The 25,639-nt window shown below is 39.6% G+C and overlaps 1 protein-coding gene and 1 long non-coding RNA gene across 28 annotated transcripts in view; one reads left to right on the top strand and one right to left on the bottom strand.

Annotated features, from left to right (window-relative positions):
- HDAC9 (histone deacetylase 9) overlaps positions 1-25,639 on the bottom strand; it is a 472,156-nt gene that overhangs the window by 274,959 nt on the left and 171,558 nt on the right. For 9 of the 27 annotated variants that reach the window (XM_065051240.1, XM_065051245.1, XM_065051241.1 and 6 more), the window contains exons 1-2: positions 10,968-10,986; positions 10,116-10,178 (exon numbers count right to left, since the gene is read on the bottom strand). The exons of 2 other annotated variants lie outside the window; for them this stretch is intronic. In XM_065051240.1, coding sequence (XP_064907312.1) covers positions 10,116-10,137 — 22 coding nt within the window. In that variant the 5' untranslated portion in view covers positions 10,138-10,178; positions 10,968-10,986. Of the gene's footprint in view, positions 1-10,115; positions 10,901-10,967; positions 10,987-25,639 lie in introns of those variants that run through there. 16 more of the 27 variants (XM_065051249.1, XM_065051262.1, XM_065051250.1 and 13 more) reach the window with 11 other exon arrangements.
- On the top strand, positions 1,535-24,515 carry LOC135578451 (uncharacterized). The gene is made up of 3 exons (XR_010470063.1): positions 1,535-1,747; positions 1,852-1,969; positions 24,351-24,515. It is a non-coding gene; the product is annotated as an uncharacterized LOC135578451 (long non-coding RNA).

Here is a 25,639-nt window from a genome sequence, read left to right as displayed (position 1 = left end):
GAATCAAAGACACAGTACTAATATATAACAAAAAATTAAAAGAAAAAAAAAAGGGAGAAAGAGGAAAATTAATAAAGTAATAGTCCAGATTTCCACACTCACTCCTCCTTTCTGAAGCTACAGGAGAACACTAAAGCCTATTTGGCTGCTAAGAATCTGCCCTGTGCCTGGAGGTCCAAGCCACTACCAGAATAGGCTGAGCAATAGTATTCCCTGGAGGGAATAACCAAAACAGGTCCTTAAGAATGAGTTCCTGAGGTCTTCAGGAATAAACCTGTGCTGTTGCAGACCTCTGGACATCTGCAGATGAAGAACGGCAGCCGGGGAGGTTTATGGGATGCGTGTCCGCCTGCCATGGGCTGGTAGGCCTGTAGGAGGAGGAACAGCATTTCATCTTAGGCACTCACTCAAGTTTACCCAAACTAACTTGTGAAAGCCAGCATTCCTAAAATTTTTGACAGGTTTTAATATAGCCATAACACAATGTCCCCCATGAGGGGGGACATAGTAAGACTGGTGATAAATCTATGTGCATACATCTTCTGTATATGCATATCAATGACAAGTATATTTGCATGACCAGTGACCAGAGAGAGGCATTCACTTATAGATGAAGTTTGAGAATTTTAGCCCAGGGGTAATTTTTTTCTAAATATTCCCATTTCTAATAATTTATTTTCTAAACAAAACAGCTGCATCAGTATTAGTATCCTTAATCATCCATAGCATCACCATTACTTAATTCAGCTGCATTTGCATTCCTTCCTGATTTCTTTGCCTATAGCTCTTTGATGTTGTCATTTGTAATTTCCCTTCTTTCCCCTGTAAGTTCTCCAGCTGCCCCATTATCACCCTGTATGCATTGTCATGAGAGGAAAAAAAAAACAAAAAAAACCCAAAAACCAATAAACAACAAAGCCAAACAAACAAAACCTGGCCCCCACCCCCCCAAAAAAAACAAACAAAAAACCCCAACAAACCAGAAAATAAGCACAGAGCTCGGAAAACTGCCTACTAGGCTGAGCAGAAAAGGCAATATAGGAATGGTGCAGATGGTAGGGCGATGAGAATTTCTAGCAAAGCTGTGGTGAGATTGCTCTGCAGGTTCCCCAGGAAAGCTAAGCTGCCTTTGGGGAGCTGAGTTCAGGACGGTGAGATGTAGCAGAATTTGTAGTGTGTGCATAAACAGGCTCTGTGTCCTACACGTCTACCTCTACCAAACAAATTACTTATTCTCAGACAAAAAAACAAACCAAAAAAAAAACCAAAACCCAAGCAAACAAAAAAAACCCGCAGAAAAACAGTCTGTATAAGGGCGAGGGAAATCCCTGAAGAGTACCTTACTGTGTGACTACAAGGGTAACACAGTCCTGAGTTGTTTTTAACAACTTTTGCCAGTCCTTGGATATTCCTACTTGTGTATGTGTTCTTCATTGTGGCTTTGAACTTCTTTTGGACAGAAGCTTCTCTCATCTCAGTTGAAGCTGATAGTGTTTTCACATATATTTTTTCTCTGTTCATGGACAGTGAGAACTGTACTTCAAACTCTCCTGGTTCCCACCTCCCACATAGTTCTTTTGCATCTTCAGTGCCTTCCCCACCCTCCCGCACAACAGCATTTTAACATAGGGAGTGCTTGTAGAGTTCATCTCTGCTCTACTACTCCATTTATAAAATTCTCTTATATTTTCCTCGAGCTTCTTTCCCTCCTGCCCAACCTTCCTTCATACTCCTTGAAGAAACCTAGGTAAGACTTACTATTTCCTATGGAATTCCTCCTATGGTATCTATTGCCAATTCTTAAAAGAAACAATAGAGTAAAACTTTCTTCTTCTTCTTCTTCTGAAACAGATCCTATAGGAAAAAAACAGTGACAGCAAATAAAAGGATGCCAACTTTCTGACGTGTGCGTGGGAATGAGTGGATCTGGAGCCTGGAACAGCTTTGAGCGTATGCACAGCACAGGCTGGTAAGCATTTATGAGACTCCTGAGGTAAAGTGCTCTCCTGAATTTAGGTCCCACTAGATTTCAGCAGCTGCTGTACAAGGATTTTCATGATGAACATTTTGAGGCATCAAAATAATTTCTATATAGTCTTTTAACAATATGTAAAAGTAGATATGTTAATATGAATATAACTGATGATTTTCCCTTTGCTATTTCTTACACTGTGCTGTGGCTGGTATTAACTCCATCACTATCCATGTCAGCATGAAATCCCAAAAAATCTAGGTATTTCGTTTTATGTTTCTTTGTGATATCGTAATATGTGGTGGGTTTTTTTGCATTTTAAAATTTCACGGTCAGATTCAAATTAGAATATCAAAAACTTGAACAGTCCAGACGTTTTACTTCTTCTGTACCCACAGGGAAAAGCTTCACAAGGCTTAGAAAAAGTACATGTTTTTCAATAGAGATATTGATTAGAGATCAAACAAGTAGATGAAGAGAACTAAGAACTTACTTCTTCTGCAAGAAAAGGAGTCATGAACAGGTAAATAAAAGGCCATCACTAACATTTTACTAAACTTAAAAAGAAGTAGCAGCAAACACCAAAAAGAGTCTATATGTAAGATTAGGGACTAACAGTCTGTTTTCCCTGCTCCCTCTCATACTGTTATTGTGCAACACTAACAATGTGGTGGCCTGGAGCACCAAGAATAAAAAAGGAAACTTGGATTAAGAACAGAACAATTGGGGGAAATTATTAAATTAACATTAAACTTCCTCATTATTCCATTCCAGACTTCACTGAAATTGAATAGCTGTGGTTCCTCCCCCCTGGCATGCATACCTTCAACCACAGGGATTATGAAAGACAACAATAGTCTTTGATTGTAAAAACATGATTTATATAGTGGGCATTTTCAAATAATTCATTCTGTTCCATCTCTTGTGTTCCTTTGATGATACTCAGTGTCATTACTAGAAGGAACGTTGTTATCATTAGAACAAAGCATCCTGCATTTCAGGCACATTCATGCACACAGGGTTTGGATTCTTGGAGCTCTTGTTGTGTTTGCATACTCCACAAACTGGAAGGAGTTTACAATCCAGAAACACAAAACAAATAAACAACATGTGTTGGCTATACTCAGATTATATTAAATGCCAAAGTACCTTTACAGTCATGCACAGAACTGTCAGCCTGACCAAAAAAAATGAGATGTTTATTATATAACGGGACAGAGAAATCAGCACCGTATCATTCAACTAGGCAAAGGCTTCCACTGATTTTGCAAGCCTTTCTGCACTGGTGAGATACCCAAGTAGATAAATCAGCTGCCCCCTGATTACACCCAGAATGTGCACAATGATTGAAGCATGCCATTTATTTAGAAGAAAAACGTAAAAAACCCAAAAGATGGAGTTCAGTAGATAATTATAATCCATTAATATTTCACTGGTTCATAAATTGCCAGCTTCCTGAGCAACAGCTACAGTCAGAGGCTGCACAGACACCCAGCTGAAGATTTTTGTTGCTCTTTACTAAACTGTCACTAAAAGCTTGCTTCTAGTTAAACATAGGCGAACACAAAGATCCCAGTGAACTTCCTTAGGGAGAACGTGCCTCACTGTGTTTTTGCAATTCTCCTTTAGGATTCAAGTTTTTCTAGTGAGTACAAATGTTTGTGAAGCAGCCATAAAGAATGGTTTGCTAAAAATGTGTCAATTCACTGATGCTTCCTGTTATGTCTGTGAAAAGCACCGAGAAGGCTAATTGAACAGCAGACATGAATTTTATGTAACAAAACTAGACGGGTCCATTTTGGAGGAGCTGTGTGCATATGTGACATGTTCACACTGAACATGGAGCTTGACAGTGCCAGCCCCTAAAAATAGCACCTGGATATCCTTGTTCTCATCAGCAACCACAACCGCATCTCTGTCGTTTGGTGCATCGATCTGGCACCTCCTTTCCCCCCTCCAGAAGAGACAGGAGCGGGGGTACCCTGAGGTACCTTGTTTTAGTGGAACTGGGTGAGATGGAGAGGATGTTTGCATCTGCTGCAAGCACGTTTTAAACAATATCCCTGCCCCTCAGCAGGCAGTTATCATGTTGTTTTGGCAGCAGGAAGGAATCCGTGGTTTTTCTTGAATGTTGCTCCTCTTTATTTAAACTACCAGAAATAAAGCAAAAATGACAGAATGCTCTGTCTATAAATAATCATTCCGGTGTACAGTTATATTAGGAGGTAACTCAGATGGCATGATAACGCCTAAAGGGCTAATCTTAGACCTGTAATGCCATAAGATGAAAATAGCCAGGCTAAGAATAACTGACCCAGAGGAGTCAGCCTATTAAAGAGATCCACAGAGTGTGGCATTTTAGATTGTCCTGTGTTTAACAATAATATCTGCTAATTAGTTTATCTACAATACTTTGGATTGCACCCACCATATAAAAAACCCACCCACAACAGTATTTGGGAAAGGTTAAAAATCCAGCAACACCTGAAACCTTCCCCATCATCTATACCAAAACCTGAAACTAATGTGTATATACACATGTATTGCAGACAATCTAGTATTCTGCTTTCTTGGCAACGACTGTGCAGAAGAAAGAGGTTGGGCAGTTGATACAGAAAGAGAGGTCTGACTGAAGCTCAAGCTACAAGTGCTCCTCATACCCAACACAAACTTCAATGAACTAAATGGATTCCGTATACAACTTTACAGGGGAGACTGGCTGAAACCATGTGCCTTTGAGTGCAGTGCAAACCTACAGGTGTAATGAAGCTGAACAGCTAAAATAATAAACAGCTGAAGTAACAAGTTCTTTTCCAACACAGTGATTTAGCTCAACACACCACGGAGCTACTGTCCTGGTGCTAGTACTAGTGAACCTCTGTATTAAATCCAGTGTTCAATGTTATCAGGAAAGATGCTCAAAGAGGTTTTTAAATTATGTTCTGCTTTCTTTTTTATTTACTTTACAAATTTTGCAGCTTGCTATTCTTGTCTATCTTGTACTTTGAAATTCTTATTCCAGGTTTCTCCCACAACCTATAAAAATATCTTCTAATACAAAGTTTGTCAGATAATCACGTGGCTCCAGAAGCTGGGACTTAAATAAAATAAAATTTAAAAACAAAGCAATGCTACAGCATTAGAGGACACATGAAGCTGGTGACATAGGTCTGTACTGCAGCAGCTTCCTTCTATTTTACCACATTTTTGTCCAACTGAATTCATAACCAATGTCTTGTCCAGCACACATGACTGGGGAGAGCCTCTACTCGAAATCAGTGAGATTTTAACTACATGAGACCTGCAGATCTGTGTGGTTTTTCTCTTCTCATTGTATTAATTGTTAAGGCTAAGACCTTACTCTTCTGTAAAATTTAATTCAAATACAGCTACTACTACAAAGCACTAGATTTTTTCCTACCTAGCCTTTACAACAGCCATTGAAAAAGCCTCTCCGGCTGCTCTCCAGAATTTCCCTGAACTGAAATTTTCACACTCGATTTTTTTCATCACTTTGAAAAGAATCACAGAGTAAAAGCTTAGCATATCTATTCTTGCTCTCTCCAAAGAGTTATTGCCCGAGATACCACATCTGCAACATTTTGTAAGAAGTTTACATTACCTGATTCATATGTCATTTTTTTATTAGTATCAGAACAAACCTTTAAATGAATTTGCTTTCTGCAATCTCTCCACAGAAACAGTTGAGCAACTGAAAGTTTTGTGTGTCCAGAAAAAAAAAAAAAAAAAAAAAAAAGGAGAGCAAATATGAAAAGAATTTTCCCTGAACGCAATATAAATGCATATGTACAAATGTGTATTTGTGGTCATGCAGCCACACAATAGATACAACATAAGAGATTAATTTTGTACGTTGCGGCTTACTGAGGGAAGATAGCTCAAGAGGACCTGTCAACCCACATCCAACATGATGCATGTAGCATTGACTGTCATTTATATTCAAGTGACACAGCTTGAGCTTCCTGACTGGTGCAGAGAATAAAATACTGCATCCACATTTACTTACTACATTTGTGAAATTGCAGGTGTTTTGCAAGCCTGTAGGTAGATGAAGTCAATAAAATTCATCATTCTGAACCATTATATTCCCTTTAGAACAGTTTTGCTGTATAGATTTCTGTACCTGACAGGTATCATTTTGTGTATTTCACAGAAGGGTTAGCTGATGTAAGCAGGATTGCATAACTTGCTCAGGTCACCTGTCAAGTTGGTGACGAGCCAAGGCTTTAAGCTCAAGATCTCCTTGAACTCTTGATTTTTCAATACACCAGCTTTGGGCAGGAAGCAGAAGATGCCTTATCCAAAAAAAGCCAAGGCGGAAGTTAGGCAGGCCAGTGCAAGGCTTTACATCAAATTATGGCCAGTGAAGCAAACAGAGCAACCTTAGCCTTTGGAAAAACAGCACAGCATATTAAATGACCAGAAGTTAATGAACTAAGCATTACTTCTTCAAGTCCCACATCTACAGATACCACAGCTGGGTAGGTTCTTTCTTCTCCTTCACACAAACAATACCTATTTGAGTAACGTAGCCCTGCATTAGTTACTGACTACATCTGAATTAGTGTTCTTGCCATGGACTGTGCTTCACCAAACGTTTTTTTTTTTTGAAGGACTTATAGTTTATTATATTGTGGTGAGATAAGAGGCCAGCTGATGTTAGGGTCCACTGTAGCATTGCACACACATGGAAGTTGAGACTTTTTGGATAAAATAAAAAGCAACAGCATAGGTAAATAGTAATTCCAGCTAAATAAGAGGCTTTACACACCCAATCCATTTTTTAAATCATGAAACTAAAATAATTGTGATATCAAATAAGAATACATCAGCACCATTTTCTTAAATAGAGGTGCACAGCGCTTACTGCTGCATTTAAGAGCAACAGTACCATATGGGAAAATCTAGTTCAGTCTTCTCAAGATAGCTGAAACTGCTCTGTGCAGTAAGGTGTAGGTGTCTGTAAATTACACAGCTCCTTGAGTCAGTGCCGATCTAGATTGCTCCATTCATAATTAGACTTTTGATTGGTACCTATCCAGATCATCTCATTCATAGCATGATTTACAAGCAGGGATGGAGACAGGCAAAGCAGTAATTGAGGGAATACCAGAAGAACTGCTTCACATGGCAGCAGTATTTCTTATGCCTGCTATTGTCAGCAATTCCTTAGAGAGTTTTCTTTGTGAATACATATTCAGTGGCCATCAAATCTGTCCTCTTTGGGGATGGTTTCAGCCCAGCTTAAAATCAGTGTTGCATAACACATCTGTTGCATCTGGAAACTAGCAAGCCTCAAAAATCCATTAAGTGTTTAAGCTGTGCTTGCTTCAAAGACTTCAAGAATATCAAGGGTGCAGACTGCAAATGTCCCGGGATCTGCTCTTTTCTTAAATATGTGCAACTTTTTAACTCGAGCAAAAGTCACATACGTGTAAGTGAAGACAACTTTAAAGGACATTCCAATAAGCAAAATTCAAATGACTGATGCCAGCTACTCCAAACACTAGAGCAGAACATCATACCCTGGCTATTTCTTTCTCCCCTACATGTAGCGTAGAGGGAGACAATACCTGAAAAGTTACCAGGCCTAATCCTGCAAGGCCGTGAACTCAAGGGAGCTGAAGGTAATCGACAGCAGCACCAGGCCTTGTGGCTTCACGTGACATGAATTAAACTGCAGACTACGTCCAATAACAACTACTTGCAGTCTACTTATGTACTTTAAAGGCCAACAGAAACACTGTGGAGTGTTTTGCGTTCTACACAATATATATTTAAACATCTTTTACCTTGATAATGTTCTTGACTAAGTTGTTCGGGTTTTTTTAAAGACTAAAAACCCCTCTCTATTCTACTTAGGGTATTCTACAGGGCAAATTGTGTATGTTATATGGGCCTAATGTAACATCAGCTAAAAAAAATGATTGTTACATGATATTCTTGTCTCCAGTGAAGAAAAGCAGAGCTATAAACTTACAGAAAATTACCTCCCTCTCTTGTGTTTCAAATGAGAAAACTGCTGTTAGTCAAGCAACCTTAGTTGGCAGTTACAAGGAAGCATAGTGAGCTAAAAAAAAACCCAGATTTTCACTTGTGTACAGCTAATTTAAACTTGTCAGAGTATAAAAAAGAAAAACAAACAAACAGCAACAGCAAAAAAACACAAACAAAAGCAACAAAACCAAACCAAACAAACAAAAAACCCACCACAAACCAACAGGAGGAGGAGAAGCAGTTGATCATATCTCCCTGACCAATACATAAACACTGGACACCTGCTGAGCTGTTCAGGGAAACCAAAGAAAAGCAGTAGTTCCTGAACAAGAAGTGGACGCTACAGATGGCTTTGTAAAACTGTAACACTTTCAGAGAAACTTCTGCTTTTACCCCTCGTTTTTGATAGAGCTTCATTGTTCATATGTGTAAACAAGTCTTTCACCTGATTTCTGTCCTTGACAAAGAAACTGTAACTGGTGATCAACATATCTTCTTAGAAGTCAGAGAAATAGTACATTTGAGAGATTCAGAAGGAAACTAATCAGCCCAGCACCTTTCTAATGAAATAGAAAAAGCACCAATCTTAAACATCACCAGTTGGAATTCTCCATTCCCCTTAGGTGCTCTCATTATTTTAACCTGCACATAACAGCTTTCTAGTCTCTCATTCCCTCTTTCAGTCTATAATAATTTTGAGGCAGCCTTGGCTTTCTGTATTGAAAAACACTTATCATGAGGTTAAGACACATCTAAGTCTTTTCTAACAAGAAAGATATGACTATTTGACACAATCTCTCACAATTTATTTTCACATCTGAAATTAGAAGTCTGCTCTAAAATTGTATGTAAGAAAGAAACACACGTAAAACTTGAAGTTCTTTTTCTATAAAGCGGGAAAAAGCAACAGATTTTTTTAAAAAACAAACCAACATGGGCTCAACAGGTGTATTAAAACAGGCAATACGTGAAGAGGCTGTGGTCTACACACATAAATAATCACTGCCAAGTTTTGGAAAAGGAAAAGGAAAAGGAAAAGGAAAAGGAAAAGGAAAAGGAAAAGGAAAAGGAAAAGGAAAAGGAAAAGGAAAAGGAAAAGGAAAAGGAAAAGGAAAAGGAAAAGGAAAAGGAAAAGGAAAAGGAAAGAGCAAATGAAGACTAAAGTACACAAACAATTCACTTTGCTTTCTACATATAGGTCCTCTATAAAGCCAACTTTATGCAAAACAAAGTTGGAAATTTAGGATTAAAAAGATATAAAACAGATAACATTGAGCCTCAAAAGACAGTTTCAGCCCAATAAAAACAACTGGAATTCACGGAGTTTAACAGAGAATGGGCAAGAGTAACCTTAAATTTTGACATTTCTAGCCTGTCTAAACTGACATTTTGGACACAATTCTTCCAACTTAATTCATTCTCAGTACATCATTTGCAGGTCTCAAACACGGCTAGCAAAGAAACGAGAAAATATAACGGTAGCTTCAAATGTGTGAGGAAATGCCCAGTGTTGTTTCAGAGCAGCTTTGAAATACCTTCATTTAAAAACACATCAAATGTACATCTCAGCAAGTCATTATATATGACTACCAGTGCCAGGTTCACAAATATCTTTAAAGTAACAAAGTAAGCCATGCATATTAAAGACATTTTAAAGTAACACTTTAGTGAAAAAAAGAAAGGGATTAGTTTTAAACTCCCTTTGTATGCAAACTGGAAAAAAGGAAACTCACAGAAAGACCAAATCCTGTTTACAATAGACATATGAGCAGTATTGCCTACGAGGGGCTCTGAGGCTCCCGACAAGGGCTGTCTGAGGAAGCCTCCCTATGAATAAGCCTGTACCACGAGCCCCATTTTGCAACCACGCAACAAAACAAACACGGAATCCCAAACTAGATTTCGGTTGTGAGCATTTTGCTGTGGCTGGAGAGCAGCAGACCGAAGGAGATAAACTCTGTAAAAGCAGCAGCTGCTATCTAACATATGACCATAGTTAATTAACAACTCACATCAAGCCTCAAAAAATAAAGTCACTTATTTAAAGGAGGGGTGTTTTCTTGTCCCACTAGGCTGTATTTTCCCAGTCAGCCACTGAAGTCCAAAGTACGGAGCTTTCTCTTACCTGAGTTGATCATACTGTGCATTCTTTGCTGAGCCAAGAGCTGTTCACGTCCAGAAACCCCATCTGAGGAAAAACACGATTCACTCTCGTAAATTGTCTGCAGCATATTCCAACTGGTCTGCACTTCAGCTACACGAGAGATTCATCACTGCACTTGCACAGGGGCGTCCAGCACGACCCTCTGCGGTCCTACCTCCTCCAGCAAGGGTTGTAAGATAATACGCTTCAGCAATTAGCAATGTTTAAGCTTTTGCACAAGTATCTATCGGGAGATGGGAAAAAACCCCAAATCGCCTCTGGGTAGCCCCTGCCTGCTGGAAGGGAGCCGTGAGCGCGCAGGGGGCTGCGCGCCGCCGAGTTGGAGCAGTTGCGTTCGGGCAGCCAACGGCAGGTGGAAGAAGAAATGAAGAAATATCTCTGCGCTTCGGGCTTTCTGGCGGGGCGGGGGGGGAACACAGCCTCTTACAAACCACTAAACCAAATAAGACCCCTTTGCAGGGACCAGGAGGCCCCGAGGGTTTAGTGTGAATTGCCCCAGCTCGGAGCAGCGTTGCTGTCCCCGCTGCTCTCCCTGCCCGCTCTCCCTCGGCCAGCGGCCGCAGAAGTTGGCGGGAGCAGCAGCGACAGCTCATTTGCATTTGAATCGACACCCGCGTGGCCCAGCAGCGGCAGAAATAGAACAATGGCCGGCCTGAGCCAAAAATAGGTCAAGCATGGCCGGGTGATTGGAGCCTGCATTAATGCGTTTAAAAATACCACAGCAAATACAGCTGTCCAGTCTCTGTCTTGCAAACCACCAGCCATCCTCCCTCTGCCACTCGGCCTCAAGCACAATTAACCCCTTCTCCCTACCCAGCCGGTTTTGGTGGGGAGAAACCAGGAAGCGAGGAAGGCAAGCAGGGAGCGGGTTAGAAACACTCCTCGCCTGGGACTTGCGCCCCAATCCCTCCTTGCCCTCCCCCAGGGAGTATTTTGTGAAAAGCGAGCAAAAACGCCACAGCCTCTGCATCGGTCCTAAAAATAACACTGGGAGGTTTTGCTGGCGATGTGGTTTCTGCCTCGCCCACACGCAGCCATCCTGCCGTTCTATTTTTGCTGCCTGTTTCTCTGGCTACGCCGCAGTTGGCTTTGGTGGAGGAGCCGGGCTGCTGCCTGCTCCCGGCAGGACCTGCAGCTGCCTCGGGAGAGATTTCTGAAGCTAATCGGGTTGAGGGAGAGCAGAAGGTGGGGGCAGATGCTAATGAGGGACCGGGTTTTGTGCGTGCAGTTATAAGCAGCCTTTCCCTATTTAGCATGCTTGATATAATTCTTATAGCAAGTCACCAGTTACGGCACAGCACGTTAGACATGCTTACCGACAATGCACTATTCGGTTGACTTGCTAAAATTTGGAGAGGGGCTGAGCAGCTCATAATTATTTTTAGAAGCATTAGGCAACTTGCACGGCGTCTTTCTCAGTTTTACAAGATGATGTGCTTTCAGCAGAGCAGTATTTGATGGCATCCCAGACAACACCACCATGCTTCTCTGTGTCATGGCAGGTTTCATGTATGCTACATGAAGTTTGTTTTTTAAAACAATACGTCAAAAGTTGCGCTTCTTGTTTGCTGATTAACACACATACACGTAGATAAGTTTCATTTCGCCATTACAGATGAAACTTCTCTGGGTCCTGCTCTGCCTTATAGCACTTGTTACACATGGGACCAAAGCCTGTCACTACCTACAGCACCCTGAATACTCACCTACCAAAGCTATGAATCCCCTTCCATGTCCCTGCTCTAGAGGAGCATCAATGGGTGTTGGGACATGGTTCCTCACTAGAATGAAGAAGCCAGTGCAGAGGTTCACCTTGGAGATTCTCAGAAATCCACCAAATCCCGTACTCTCTCCAGCACCTTTTGCCAGTGAAGCTGCAAGATTCTGCCCAGTACTTGAGCCTCATTTCCGCCTGTTGGCTGAGGATGGGCTGTCTGCCCATCAACTAATATGATAGATTGTACCCAAGTGCTACAACTTGTTTCTTTTTCAAACTTCTCATTATTGTGTTACTGGAGAAAAGATTCACATTAACAAAGTAGTGTGACACTCCTGTGACGTTTGGCTACTCCACAGCACCTGAGAGGTCCGCAGCTCAAGTCTCCTCCACATGCAAAACACCTTTGCAAATGACCTTATCCTGCTGAGCGTTGAGATCTGTCCCCGAGACAGAGACCGCAGCAGCTGACAACAAGCTTTTCCCTGCAGGATCCTCAAGTTAGCACCTATTACCGCTAAGCACCCCTCTCTCCTTGCCTTCTCTCTTCCCTACCCCCAAGTTTCCCGGGAGCACCACCCCAGGGGAGGGGGAAAGCTCTGCAGACAGTGTACTCCCAGCTCTGCAAAGGGGCAAGGACAGCCACCGGCAAGGTGCAACACAGGGGATGAACATCGCACATACCATCGCACTACTGACAGCTGACAATTTGGTATCTTTGAACATTTTTCTTTTGAAAATAAAAATACCCAAATGTTTTTGGGGAAAGAGGTGGCACTTTGATGGTACAGGGCAGAAGACATTTAACACAACTGCAAGGGGGATCACCAGAAGAAACAGAAATCTTCTCTAAGGCAGAAAAAGCTTTTTATAGACAGAAGTAAATAAAAAAGTGGACTTGCTTATGCCCTTGAGCCAACCAGACCATGACTCTGTTTAGTGATTCAGCACCTCAAAATAATCAAGTCTAGTATTACAGGGAAACACTGGAAGGAATAATTTAGAAACAGGTCAGAATATGGAAAATGATGGAGTGTGGGATCCTGGTATTAGGTACTCATACATGTTTATAACTTCTTACATGTGCAGCTGCATTTTTAAAGATAGCATTCACAGCTCTGACTTCAAATACTTTAGTAACTAAATAAAAGCAAATTATTTTCAAGAGTAGAAAATGTACATTCAGATATTTAGCTGCAAGCGTTCTTAATTTTGGCATACGTATTTTGAACTGACAGACATGTAAAATACCCTATGCTAGTTAATTCACAGACCATAATAACTACAGCATTGTGCTTTGTATTTTAGAAGATATATAAAAATTATATTAAAAATATTTTACTTATTAAGTCAGTCAACCCAAAAGTAGGACTTTTACAACCTGAATTCTTCTGACTTGCTTCAATGTATTATGGGCCTATGTTGGTACATGCTTAGCTTTAAAACACGACTGTAAATCCATCTCTTTTCAACATAATAGTTAAGCACATGCTCAAATTCTATTGATCGCATCAGAATTTAAGCACACAGTTAAACACTTTGCTGAGTCAGCCCAGCCTTTAACTGCATGATCACATGAGTTTAAATAGCTCCTTTAGAGTCCCACAGGGGAAGGATAAAGGGTTCAAGCCTGAAGAAAATCTGGTTTTTATTTTTAACGCTATGGCTGTTACAAGGTGACATTTTCATACAGGAATACGAGTTTTTTTGTTCTCTTTTTTCAAATGCATTTCCTAAACTTTGAGAACTTTAATGGTAACTGGAGGTAAGAGTAAACTGTTGACATGATTTAGCACTGCTGAGGTGACTTTAAATGCAATCAGCAACTTTATAGAAAATGTAAGGCATGCTAGTAGCTCTAAGATCTCATAACAGGAGTTTCACAATGTCTTTCTTTTATATGCCTTCTGAGTTGCTAAAAACAAATAAATATAAGGAAATTAAATCTGGAAACTGCATCACTGCAACATTTAGACTGAGAAATTAAGCACTCAAATTACAAAAGGCTAGGATTTCTACTGCATTGTTAGCTCTGCAACATTATAATTAAGTAGCACTTTTCTTACTTTCCTTGTTAAGTACAAAGATTGTATTACTGTTTAGTTTTAGCATATCCCATTTGTCACTCACGTTATTCTGGAGCATAGCCTTCATTAATATTCATGGCTTAGTTTCAATTTTTGCTGTTTTCTTACTTGTAAATGAATTCTCGCATAGATTCTTCTGCCATGTTGCTGAACTGTATCATAAATATTACAAACAAAACTAAATAAAGAGATGTTTTCTAGCTTCTAGTTGTATGTTTAAATTAGGATACTGCAGTATTACATGTGTCCCATTCAACCTGCTCTCAGACCCTTTTTCACTTGGCAAATATTCTGTGAAGAAGCATCAAGTAATAACACACATCGATATCCAACAGTGCATAAACAGTGGGAGCTAAATTGCAGTTGCATGGGTGACATCGAATCTGGCCTATTTCAGTACTCAAGTTTCAAGTTCTAATCTTTGAAGCCTGAAGAGCTCCTAACTATTTTTTGTATATCTAATCACCAGGATTAAAAAAAAGAAAAAAAAAAAATAACTATTGTATAGAACAGATGTTTCTGTAGCCACAGTTCATTAGATACCATTAGTACCACGTGAAACCCAAACATCCAGCATAAATTACTACAGCTTATGGCAGAGGATTAACTAGGCTAACGGACAGCAGAAGACTATCACCACAAAGAAGCAGATGGTTTGGGAGCAGAAAGAAATCAGGGAAGATGCTCAAGCAGTCTGGTTCTGCTCCCTCCTGGAACTAAGGGAGTGCATTCCAAACTCCTGGGGGAGTAAAAATGGATCACTTAATCCACGTGCTCTGCTTGGAAACACATAACGAGGGAATATCTCTGATTAGTTTTCTGTGTAGCAAGCCTTTGGCATTGCCTGTGCAGGAACACGCTTTGCCGCTTCTTTGCAGTGCTGTGAAACCACATGACGGGCATTTTTCAACTGAGGAGAAAACTGTGATTCTAAATGTGTGTAAGTTCAATTCAAGCTTCAAAGGAATTTTCTGGGAGAAAGAAAGGCGTATCTGTAGGTTTAGGGGATTTTGCAACAAACAATGGGAGAATAAAACTTTACTAAGTTTTGAGGATAAGGAGCACTACACTACACTACATAAATGTAGTGGTCTCTACTATCTCTCATGTAACAATACAGAGAGCCTTGGATCATTTTCATGCAAATCAGCTCATGGTCTTTGGATCTAGCAGATGACTTATCATTTTTTTCTCCTCTTAAAATATGCCTTTCTATAATAAATGGGCCCACTAGAAATTAAGTCCTAGATTCAGGACAACATCTCAACAACACATTCTAGACTATAAGCATGAGGCTTAAGTTAAGCATATGCTTAGAGGTTTCACGAATTCAAAGGTACTTTCCTGAATCACAAAGTTCACATCATTTAAAAAAAACACAGAGAGCTATAAAATAAATAAATAAATAATATTCAATTTAGGAAATACACACACAGTTCAGTTATTCTGCTGACACAGCTATTTACCAGGTTGGAACTAAAATCTCCATCTTTTGCAGCAAGGCTGAGATAAATTGCATGCAAACCATTTAAGCCATGTAGTCAAAAGCCTTCAGATATTGGTAAATAAATGCTTCAGACCAGTAAAGCACTTTGCTTCTTTTTATGCCATCAATGAGGCAAGGAGAGATATGAAGAATATGAGATTTACCGGGTTTTCCACGTTGATGCCCACCTTTCTTAGACAAGACAGCAGCACCTACGTGCACTGCGTCTGCCATGTCTGGCTGCACCAGACACACCTGGCTGGACACACATGAAGGAACCCTAGAGCACATAACCTAAGACAGCTTGTAATACATTACCTATGACAGCTTGCAATACGTTCTGCGTACCTGAGGCATTTCATGCTTGTTGCACATCTACTGAGCAGATAATCTGCACCACACAGCATTTTGCACACGGTTTCCTGACGCTGGATAGTCCAGCAGGTCAGATCAACTGACCTGGACACTGAGAGTTCCTGGATGACAGACTACTAAGTCCTTATGGCTGGAGAACCAAGAGGAACACCATATCCAGCTTGTAATATATGCCTGAACTTAAGTGCTTTTTTGGATTTAAGCCAAGAAATTTAGGCCATGCTTGCTGTCTGGAGAACCACATTGTGAAAACCAATGGCTATGCAAAGGATTTAGGATCACAGCAGACGACAGACATCTAAATATAAACTCCTAGGATTACACCAGGACCAAAAGGGCTAATAAAACCCTTGGATCTATAAACAAGGTTATATTAAGTAACAGTAATGAGGTGATATGCATATACCAAACAGAATATTCTTGGGATATTGTAACGTGTTCTGGTATAGATACCTGAAAAAGAATGCAGAAAAACTGAGGATGGATAGACATGCCACAAGAACAAAACAAGTTTGGAAAAACATTGGAAACTGGAAACTCAAAGACCTGAGATGCTAAATTTAGTGAAGAAGTTCAGGGGTCATTTGGCACTGTCTGTATATACCCAGGACAAGATGTCCAGAAGGGTAGTAAAATGCTCTTTATTTTAAGAAACAACGCTTTAAGAAAAATCCATCTATTAGAAAAACTCAAGTCATAAGTGGGGACGCATTTTCAACATGCTTTAACCACTGCAGCAACTTATAAGTGAGCTTCAGATCAATAGCAGACATGTCTCTGGAAAGAATTCTCTAATACTTCCGTAGCACAAACTTAGTTTAGGTTTTGCTGTAGGACTCCAAGTTACACAGGTCAGACCTGGCTACCTTCAAAGCCACTAAGAACCAGTAAGAATTGCTGCTTAACTTACAGGAATAATAAGAACTAAATAGAATATTTTTTCCTACATCAGAAATCATTTTCATCTTTTAAACAATGCTCTCCTGAAAAGCAGAAGTGTGGGGTTTTGTTTTGTTTTCCTATCTACATTTATTTTCCCATGTTTATAATTTTTACAGAAGTAGGACAATGGAGTGTACCCCAAAAAACTTGGAAAGTAGAAGTCTCTGTGGAAAAACAAAAAAACAAAAACAACAAAACAAACAAAAACAAAAAAAAAAGCAGCAAAATGTGTAAATGTGTTTACTTTGTTTTGCTATTCAAAGCTGCCCTTTTAAGTCAAAGAATTAGATCTCAGAAGTAGTCTTTCTAAATTCAGGCTTAGATTCATGGAGGGCTGAGGTGACTTTTACATAACATGATACAACCACACTATAAAGATACCTATGTGGATTGGGACAACAATTTCTCTACTAAATTTTGAAGCAAGTGAGAGTTTTTCCTAAGTATCAAAATGATGTAGCTAGAGAACTGCCACTCCCAGCCACTGGATGCTTAGCCAAGAAAACATATTTTATGTCAAGCACTAAAAAGATCTCTCTTTAATGTGCAGGCCAAGGAAAGGGCCTGAGACGCCAGGCCAGGCACTGGGCCGTGGGCACCATCCCCTTCCTGCCCAGCTCCTCCAGCCCTCACCGGGGAGCGTTCAGGCAGATGGAGATGGAGCGTTACATGCCCAAACACGCCTCTGGGAGCAGTAACAAATTGACCGCTACTGTGCTATGAAAAGGTCACATCTCATGCCAGTCAATAATGCTGTTATGAAACGACACGAAACCCTCCGGGATAGGTGGACCAGGACAGCACCGAAGTTCAGTACCAGTCTTCTCCATTTTTTATTTTCTCTTTTTCAAAATGTTACAGCGAACCTAGATCTAGTTTTCATCTAACTGTTTTCCTTGTCTTGAACTCCAATAAGGAACAAATCTGCAAACCAAAATGTTATTGATACACCAGCTTGGGAGCTTTTACTGTGTCAGTCAATTTGGGGCAAAGCTAGAAGGATGAAATTGTGACTTCAATGGGTGAATTCTAATTGTTTTGCCTGACTTCAGTAGAATCAGGATTTCCTCTGAAGAGCAATATTATCTTAATTTTCCTCGTGGAAGCAACATATTTATAGACTGCAAAAGAGAAAATAATTTAAAGAACAATTTAAATTTAAAGAAAGGTTTCATAATTCAGAAAGGAAAATTACAACACATTTCAACTTAATATAATGTCTCCCTTTAGCTAATTAAGTCACCGTGATAATCGTAATGCAGCTATTTACTGTAACTGAAAATACCTTTGTAATACACTATGATAGTGTCAAAATGTGTGACAAACTTGACTTTTGTAAATACAGGTACTGAACCGGTATTCCTAAGGTCACAATCAGTCCCAAGAAGGTTTTTATCCACACTGCAAACTCATTTAGCCAAATCCTGCAACCTTCAGTTCTCTGGGCAGTCTGTCCGAAGGGAAGGGATGAAAGAAAAGGAGAGGTAGGGTACAGCACGTGCCCAGCCAAGTCACCACTCAGCAGGCAGATGTGGGCAGCTGCTGCAGCCGCTGCTTCCACATGTTCCTCATCTGCCCCATCTCTGGCTGTTGGTAGGATCACGCAACTTCTCAGGCTCTCCAGGACACAGGGGCAAGGTTGGTCCCAAGCTCCACAGTTTTCTGGAAGAGGAACTGTTCACAAATGAGCCATCAAGTTGTTCTGAGCTTCAAATTGCTGTGCAATGGCTAAAAAAAGTGCACAGGACAGAACTGATAATTTGCATTAAAAACATGGGGAACTAGGACAAGCGTACACTGAATTCATGTTCAGACAACACTCCTATTCTAATCAACTCTAATCGGGTGTATTTATATCAATGCAAAGAGTCTGGGGGGAAAGATCTTATATTCACTTCAATCCAAAGTGCTGCTGTGAAAGGGCAGTCCAAAAATGAATTTATAACTGAAAAGTAATGCTCAAATCCTGGGATCCTAATGCCACAAGCAAAGACGACAGATTATTTTAGATGAGCTTAAGCTCCTGAGCGGTCAAAATGTAGGATCAAAGTTGAGCTCATGGCCTGTTCTAAAAATAGCATCGCTCTATGGCACTCAGCTACACACTTCATATTCTGTCGATTGGCAGATGAGAGAACAGGACAGCAGGATAGGTGATAATGGGAGGAAAAACAGAACTTCTCAGTCAACAAATCAGAGATTCTAAGCCATCACAACTGAGGTCTCAAGTAAGCCAACAGTCATGGATGGACTGGCCTCTGTGTACTGTAATTGCACTTCATTTCCAGCCCCTTCCCCCACTTGTTAAAACAGTTGTCAATGAAATAAACTGCTAAGAACATTTCCCTGAGGTCTGGAATATAGTTTTCTTAATTTTAAATCTGAAATTAATGCAACTGAGTGTTATCTTTAGTCTATGAAAAACTGAATGTGTTTTCAGCAGTCCACAAAATAACTCTGTACACAGGCTAAGTGGCAGATTTGCCTAAAAGTAACCAGAGACAAAAGCTGGACTGTTCAAGGCAGCAGGTTTCACCTGTGGACTATGTCCACAGGAATGAATAAAGAAATCACAATCTAGATTATTTTAAACCTTAATTGCATTCTCCATCGCCTCTCCTTATCTCTGCCAGAATTCCAGCTTAAAAGGAAAGTTAACAAGGTAGAGCGGAGAAAACTTGGAAAACTAAAAAGTGCACATATGGTTCACAAATGGTTTATTTGCCAAGCTTTCCATGTTTCACAAGACAAAGGACGACAACTAAAGCCATGAGTCTGGTTTTGAGTTATCTGATAAAGGGGTGCAGCAAATTTGGGCACCACCTTAACTAAAAATAGATACACGGTGATAATAAGGCTGAAAAGACTCCACACAAGTAAATTACCTGTGTGATGAAACAGGCTTAAGGTCGGGCTTTATTTTTTCTTTTTAATTGCCAGTAAGAATGCTTCTAAAAATAGCATCCTCATGCTTCACAATATTAATTTTCTCAACATTCTAAACAAATACTTTTCTCCATTTTCAGACTATACACAAATGTGACAACCTTACATTTAAGGAGCAATTTAGCTGAAGTAACAGAGCAGAGCTCATTTATTTAGACAACTTCAAAGAAAATGCTACTGTAAGCTATCTAATCACAGCATTCTCTTTCTATCAGTATTTATAGGCATACAGAGTGTATTTCTCTTAGAGACTTTATACATGTAAGTCTTGTGTGTGTGTGTATAAAAATACAAACAGATCAACAATGTACCTTCAGCTACTGATGTTACATACTGCAATTGAAATACTTAAGTACACATACACTGACGTAAACAAAAAATTAAAGCTGAAAGGTACATAAGTGTCTAGCTTAAAACATGTGACGATCGAGTATTTTATCGACTTGGGGCATAAATCATTACCTTCACTTTTGTTCATTAGTGTCCTCTCAGATGCAGCAGAAAGCCTCCAGCAATTCAGAGAGGCAGTATTCTATTCTGGGACCCATCAGAAAATGAATGAGCTGAGAAGCTGAGCAACTAACTATATTTGCAAGGGGAAATCTCTAAGGCATACCTACCAACAAGAATTTCAGGCTCAAAATACACTAGGATGGTTGCCAACAGAAATATTTCATCAGTCAGTCTTTTACAGTACTGTGGCTCCCACCTCATTTTTTGTCAAGTTGTTTAGCACTGCAGAAAACAGGAACCAACAAATTTGGTACCTGCCTTCATTTCTCACACTCTCTTTTTCTGGTACTCAGCTCTTTTGTGATACTTTGTCTTCCCATCCAAATACTGTAAGCTTGTCACAGGATGCTAAAGGGGCTTGTGTGTCCTGTTGCGGTGGGAGGAGACAAAGAAGGCATTGGAGATGGTCGCTAGCAGTGACATTTTCCCTACCGAGTGACTTGCAGCTGTAGAGGACAGGACTGCACAACCTTGGTAACTCCTTCAGGCGTCACTTCCCAAGTGGCATTGTGAAACACTGTGTTGCTTGGCAGGGCATGAACCAGAGGGCAGCCATTTCTCCAGCACAAATGCTCTTATTTAACATGTGTCCTAAGTAAGACTGTGTCCTAAAGAAGACCATGTGTACTGAACAACTCACTTATGGAAAATCTAAATCAAACCAGCTACTGCAGCAGTCTTAGCACCATTGCATTGCAGATCAGTAGAATGATGTTTGTCAGGGTGGAATGAAGGGGCTTTGCTGGCAACACCGTGTTAGGGAGCAACCAAATTCTCCCACTCCTCTCCTGTCCTTGTCCAGCATGGCAAGGTTCTATTCCATCCATTCTAAAGGGAACCAGATGAGTTTTCCAGTGCAGCTCAAAAAGCACAAGGAACAAAAGCAAGATGCCAAAAGCACAAGAAAGAAAAGCAAGAACATTTATTATCCCCAGGTCCTCTGCCTCATCAAACCACAAGCACAGTGATGGAGTTCAAAGTACTCCTGACAGTGTTTATGCTACTCCAGAACTCTGTTCACCACTGGCATGACAGGGATTCAAGAGAACTTTTATGTTGGAGATTGATAAATCACAGAACATCCATACAGCCAATCCAATAGACATAATCAACATACTTAACTACCCAAACTAGCCAATATCATCTAAAGATATGCACAAAATCAACAGCAGATGTACTTCGAACAGCAAGGGAAGAAAGAAAATTAAAAAAAAAAAGTCTTGGAATTCCATAAATAAAGGTTTTTTTTAAAAAACTCAGGTTTCTAACAATTTGTAGTCACGATGGTATAGATCTAAATTGTATAATTTAAATAAACAATTAAGGTCTGCTTTGAAAAGGAGAACAGTATTCTTCAATTAATTTCTATACAGTACAAACTACATTTTCTGATGCAGAAAATCGCATATTGGGTTAAGTAACTTCTACAAAGACTTTGGCTGATGCCTTTACTTTTTGTAAAATTTCAGACTAAATTCAGGCTACCTTAAGGCTTAGGCTAACAAACAGATTTTGTTTCCTCCACATCTTTCAACGCTCATGTGCAAAACTCCCCCAGCAGTGTGTAATTTTCCTGTCCTAGAGGAGGCAGCAATCGGAGCGTGCCATTTGTGCGCTGAAAGGGCAAAGGGACATTCCCAACTCTGCTGGCGTCATGGGCAAGGCTGATAAACAATCCATATCATTTGGCCACCCCATTTGATAAGCTTTATATTTATTTTTATCGTCTGTTCAAGAGAAAAAAGACACACAGTGAGGCTCATTATATGTTATTCTGCTTGACACACAGACTTGAAGAGAACTAATTCTGCCTGTTGTTACAATTAATAATATAGTTTTCACATTTTCATTTTAGAGAGAGGATACAATAATATCCTATCCAACTGAAAGAGGACTGAATCCTTGTCATCTTGGAAAGTACAGTGTCATTACTTGATTTCACATGGAACAGAGTAAACCAGCCTGAGCATGTCTCATGCCATTCACTGTCATGTGAAGCCAATAATCTGACTTGCATGGATGGCCTGTTCCCATATTTGACAAGTTAACATTGGTCCCTTTACCTGAAGCAATGTAATTCTTTACTGGCAGAAAGCAAGACCTGCAGCAGTCTCCATCTGGCAGTACCAAGAAGGAAATTTGCATTTCATTCACGTAGAAAAGGAAATATCTGCTAGATACATACAAAACTCTAGTGGACTTCTTCTGTTGGTTTGTTGTTTTATTTTTCCCGCTTATAGCTTTCTACTTTTCTTACGGTAACACTAAAAAAGATCAAGTGAAGTTTCTAACACCTATGTATTCATGATATATTTCTTAAAAGTGCCTATAAGGGATGGTTAATGAATGTTTTAAAAAGAAAAAAAAAAAAAAAAAGGGGAAAAAAAGAAAAAAAAAAAAAAGGAGGTGTACTTGGTTGTTAGGGCACCGAGGCACTCAGGACTTAGCACTCTTGAGCTGAAGCCATTGATCACAGATTTCCAGTGATGCGAGACCCTATAACACTCTGTGTTCCAGGTCCCCATCTGTCAAATGGGAATAAACAGCAGTATATTTCACATTACTGTTTAGAGGACAAGTATTTTAAGCGTGCTCAGATATCGTGGAAGTGGAGAACATAAACTTTAAGGCCAAAATACTTTTGCCAAACCACTTCTACAGCACACAGTTAGGAAATGGTAATCTGTGTCCTTCCACAGGTAACTGCCAAGGCTCTGATTACTGCTCCTGACTGTCAATGCTTTTTAAAGCCCACATTACTTCAAATAGATGATTATTACCAAAATAAAATGGCATGTGATTTCCCCAAGCCACAAAAGTAGCTGGTTTTCCTTCAGAAACTCAGAGACAAGCACAAAAGGCCTGTGCTTGCTTTCACATTTCAAAAGCTTTTTGTTTTTACCTGTATTCCCTTAACTTGTCCTTCCCTTTAGAACATTTTGTATGGTTCTGTAAACACAACGTTGCCACTTGCAAAATAAACGCAGCTAAAAAAAAAGTTCCTTCTGTCTCTCTCCAGGTTCCCAGGCTTACAACTTAGAGACATTTCCATTCACAAGGGGAAAGAAGGCGGCTTAACAACAGTTGTGGCACCGACTGAATCTTACTCATGTAGACACTAAATGCTTTATGTTAAAGAATTGTCTACCGTAGCTGAAGAAAGTGGATTAAAAAGATCCTAAAAAAACATACACTTGCCTTTGGAAAAACATTTGTTTCTTTGAATCTGTTGTACATTGATGAATTAATGAGATTAGCTGAAGGACTTTTTTCTCCATTCAGCTGAACCCATGGTCATACACACCTGCTCCCTTTATTTCATCTCCAGCACAGACCTGGCACAGTCAGTTGGTTTTCAGTCTATTTTTGGCATGAGGATATTTCAACAATGATTGACCATGATAAACTGCTTCTGCTCTACTCAAAATTAAACTAGCCAGTACTCTATATACTCTTCCCATGAGTCTGGAAACCTCACTTGCATATACAGGTAAATGTTGCCTAGTAACTGATGACCATTTTTTCTACATCTCTCCTCTCTTCAGTTATTGCAGACATACAACTGTCTGTCCCACTCTCCTCCTTTAACTCAGTTCTCAGTCACTACTGAAATGTTGACTCCCTTCATGCTTCACATACTATAATCTCAAACAAAACACACTTCTGAGGTTTCTCCCATGCTCTTGTTTGTGAAGAAGTCTCCAAATACCTCGCTGTTATTCCATGAGTTGGCTTAAAACTCTCCTCCTCAGGTCAACACAAGGAATTGAGCTTCTTTGCTCAGAAAACCACTGACATTACCAGGCAACATTCTTTTCTTTCATATCTGAATAGGTATGGAGATTATACATACAGCCGGGATATTTCCATCCAGGCTGAAATAATTATTTGCTAGGGGCCTCTTTGTTGTAATGATGAACATTAAGTGTCTCCCTCCACCAGGTAAAAGAAGAGGATGTGGCTTCATACTGTAATTGTATGAATTATAATACTAATCATATATTATAATATTTTATAAAGTTATATATTATATAGATTTTATTTATCAGTTTATATTATATGTAATAATATAATATTATAAAATAGATATTATTTTATAATATTATAATAATACTTTCCTGTTCTTCCAGGGGCTTGGAGACCCTCCACTGACTCGCTGCCTGCCTGCTTCTGCAAGAAAAGCTGTCCCACTGACCTGCTACCAGCTAAGGAAACATCCCACAATTATTAGAAGTCATATTTATTCCAAACCCATTAATTCAGACTTCATTTCACAGATTTTAACTGCCACAAACTCTGGTGAATGTTGAAGTTTAAAAGCAGATGCAAAGCACTCCTCAAAGAACAGCTCACATCAAACATTTATCAGGTCTCACATTATTTTTGTGCATAAATAAATGCCCCTCTCTTCTACTGTTTTGTCTCCTGTATTTGCTTTCTATAATTTCTACAAAGAGTGCTTCACAATGTCCCCTCCAAGAAGCTTCTGATCACTAATTCTCTGTTTTAATCTTCTTCTGTCTATATTTATCACTATAGTTCGCAACTTAGTCTCTTCTCTTTGATCCTTTCACAGACATTGTACCCTGCAATTTCTTTATTCTTATTCACAGCCCACACATTCTTCATCAAATACAATTCAGAATGTATTCCTTACCACTTGTTTTCTTATTGTACTTGCATACTTTCATCTTCAGTCTATTAGAGATACTGCAGAAATGTTTTCTCAACTACTGAAATTCTTCCTTTCAGCCCTGAAATTTGAAGAAAACTTCAAACACAGCCAATTTCGTCATGTCTCATTCAATTTTTTGGACAGGACAATGGTGCTATTGCATTCAGAAATCATCCAACATTGTGTTTTAAGTGTTGGTGCTGCTAACATTGCATCTCTTTCCTCCTTGAAATGTCTAGTTCTTGAAAAGACAACAAAAGGGGAGAGACCTCTCCTGTTTTGCATCCATTCAAATAACAGAAGCAACTCTTGACTGCAGCATTTTCAGGTTATAAACTGGTACAATACCAAAGGATAGACAACTGAAAGCGGAAGTATCCAAAAAGTATACGTTTCTTTGATCATAAAGACTCATCACATCAAATCTGACGCAAGGACATTGACAACATACTATGAGGTTTGTATACTTCATAATTTGTAATTATCTCTCCAAAGCCAGATTTATCCTTTATTATATGGGAAAAAGAGAGGTATAAAGCCCTGGGTGTGGTCAACAGAAAACAAAGGTAGGCTTTTTATTCATGATATAAAAGACTTTCCCACAGCACACAGAAAGGTAGTTGCATCCTGAACAGAAATGGAGGATGAGTGGGAAGGTGGTTGCAGAAGAGGGACAGTTACTATGCAACTTTGAAGCTGTCTAGAAAAGCAAACACAGAAAAGGGTCGGTTTGGGAAAAAACAC

This window comes from Columba livia, chromosome 2 (genome assembly GCF_036013475.1).
Source record: "Columba livia isolate bColLiv1 breed racing homer chromosome 2, bColLiv1.pat.W.v2, whole genome shotgun sequence".
NCBI classification, from domain to species: domain Eukaryota; kingdom Metazoa; phylum Chordata; class Aves; order Columbiformes; family Columbidae; genus Columba; species Columba livia.
This window is presented reverse-complemented; position numbering and strand designations above follow the sequence as displayed.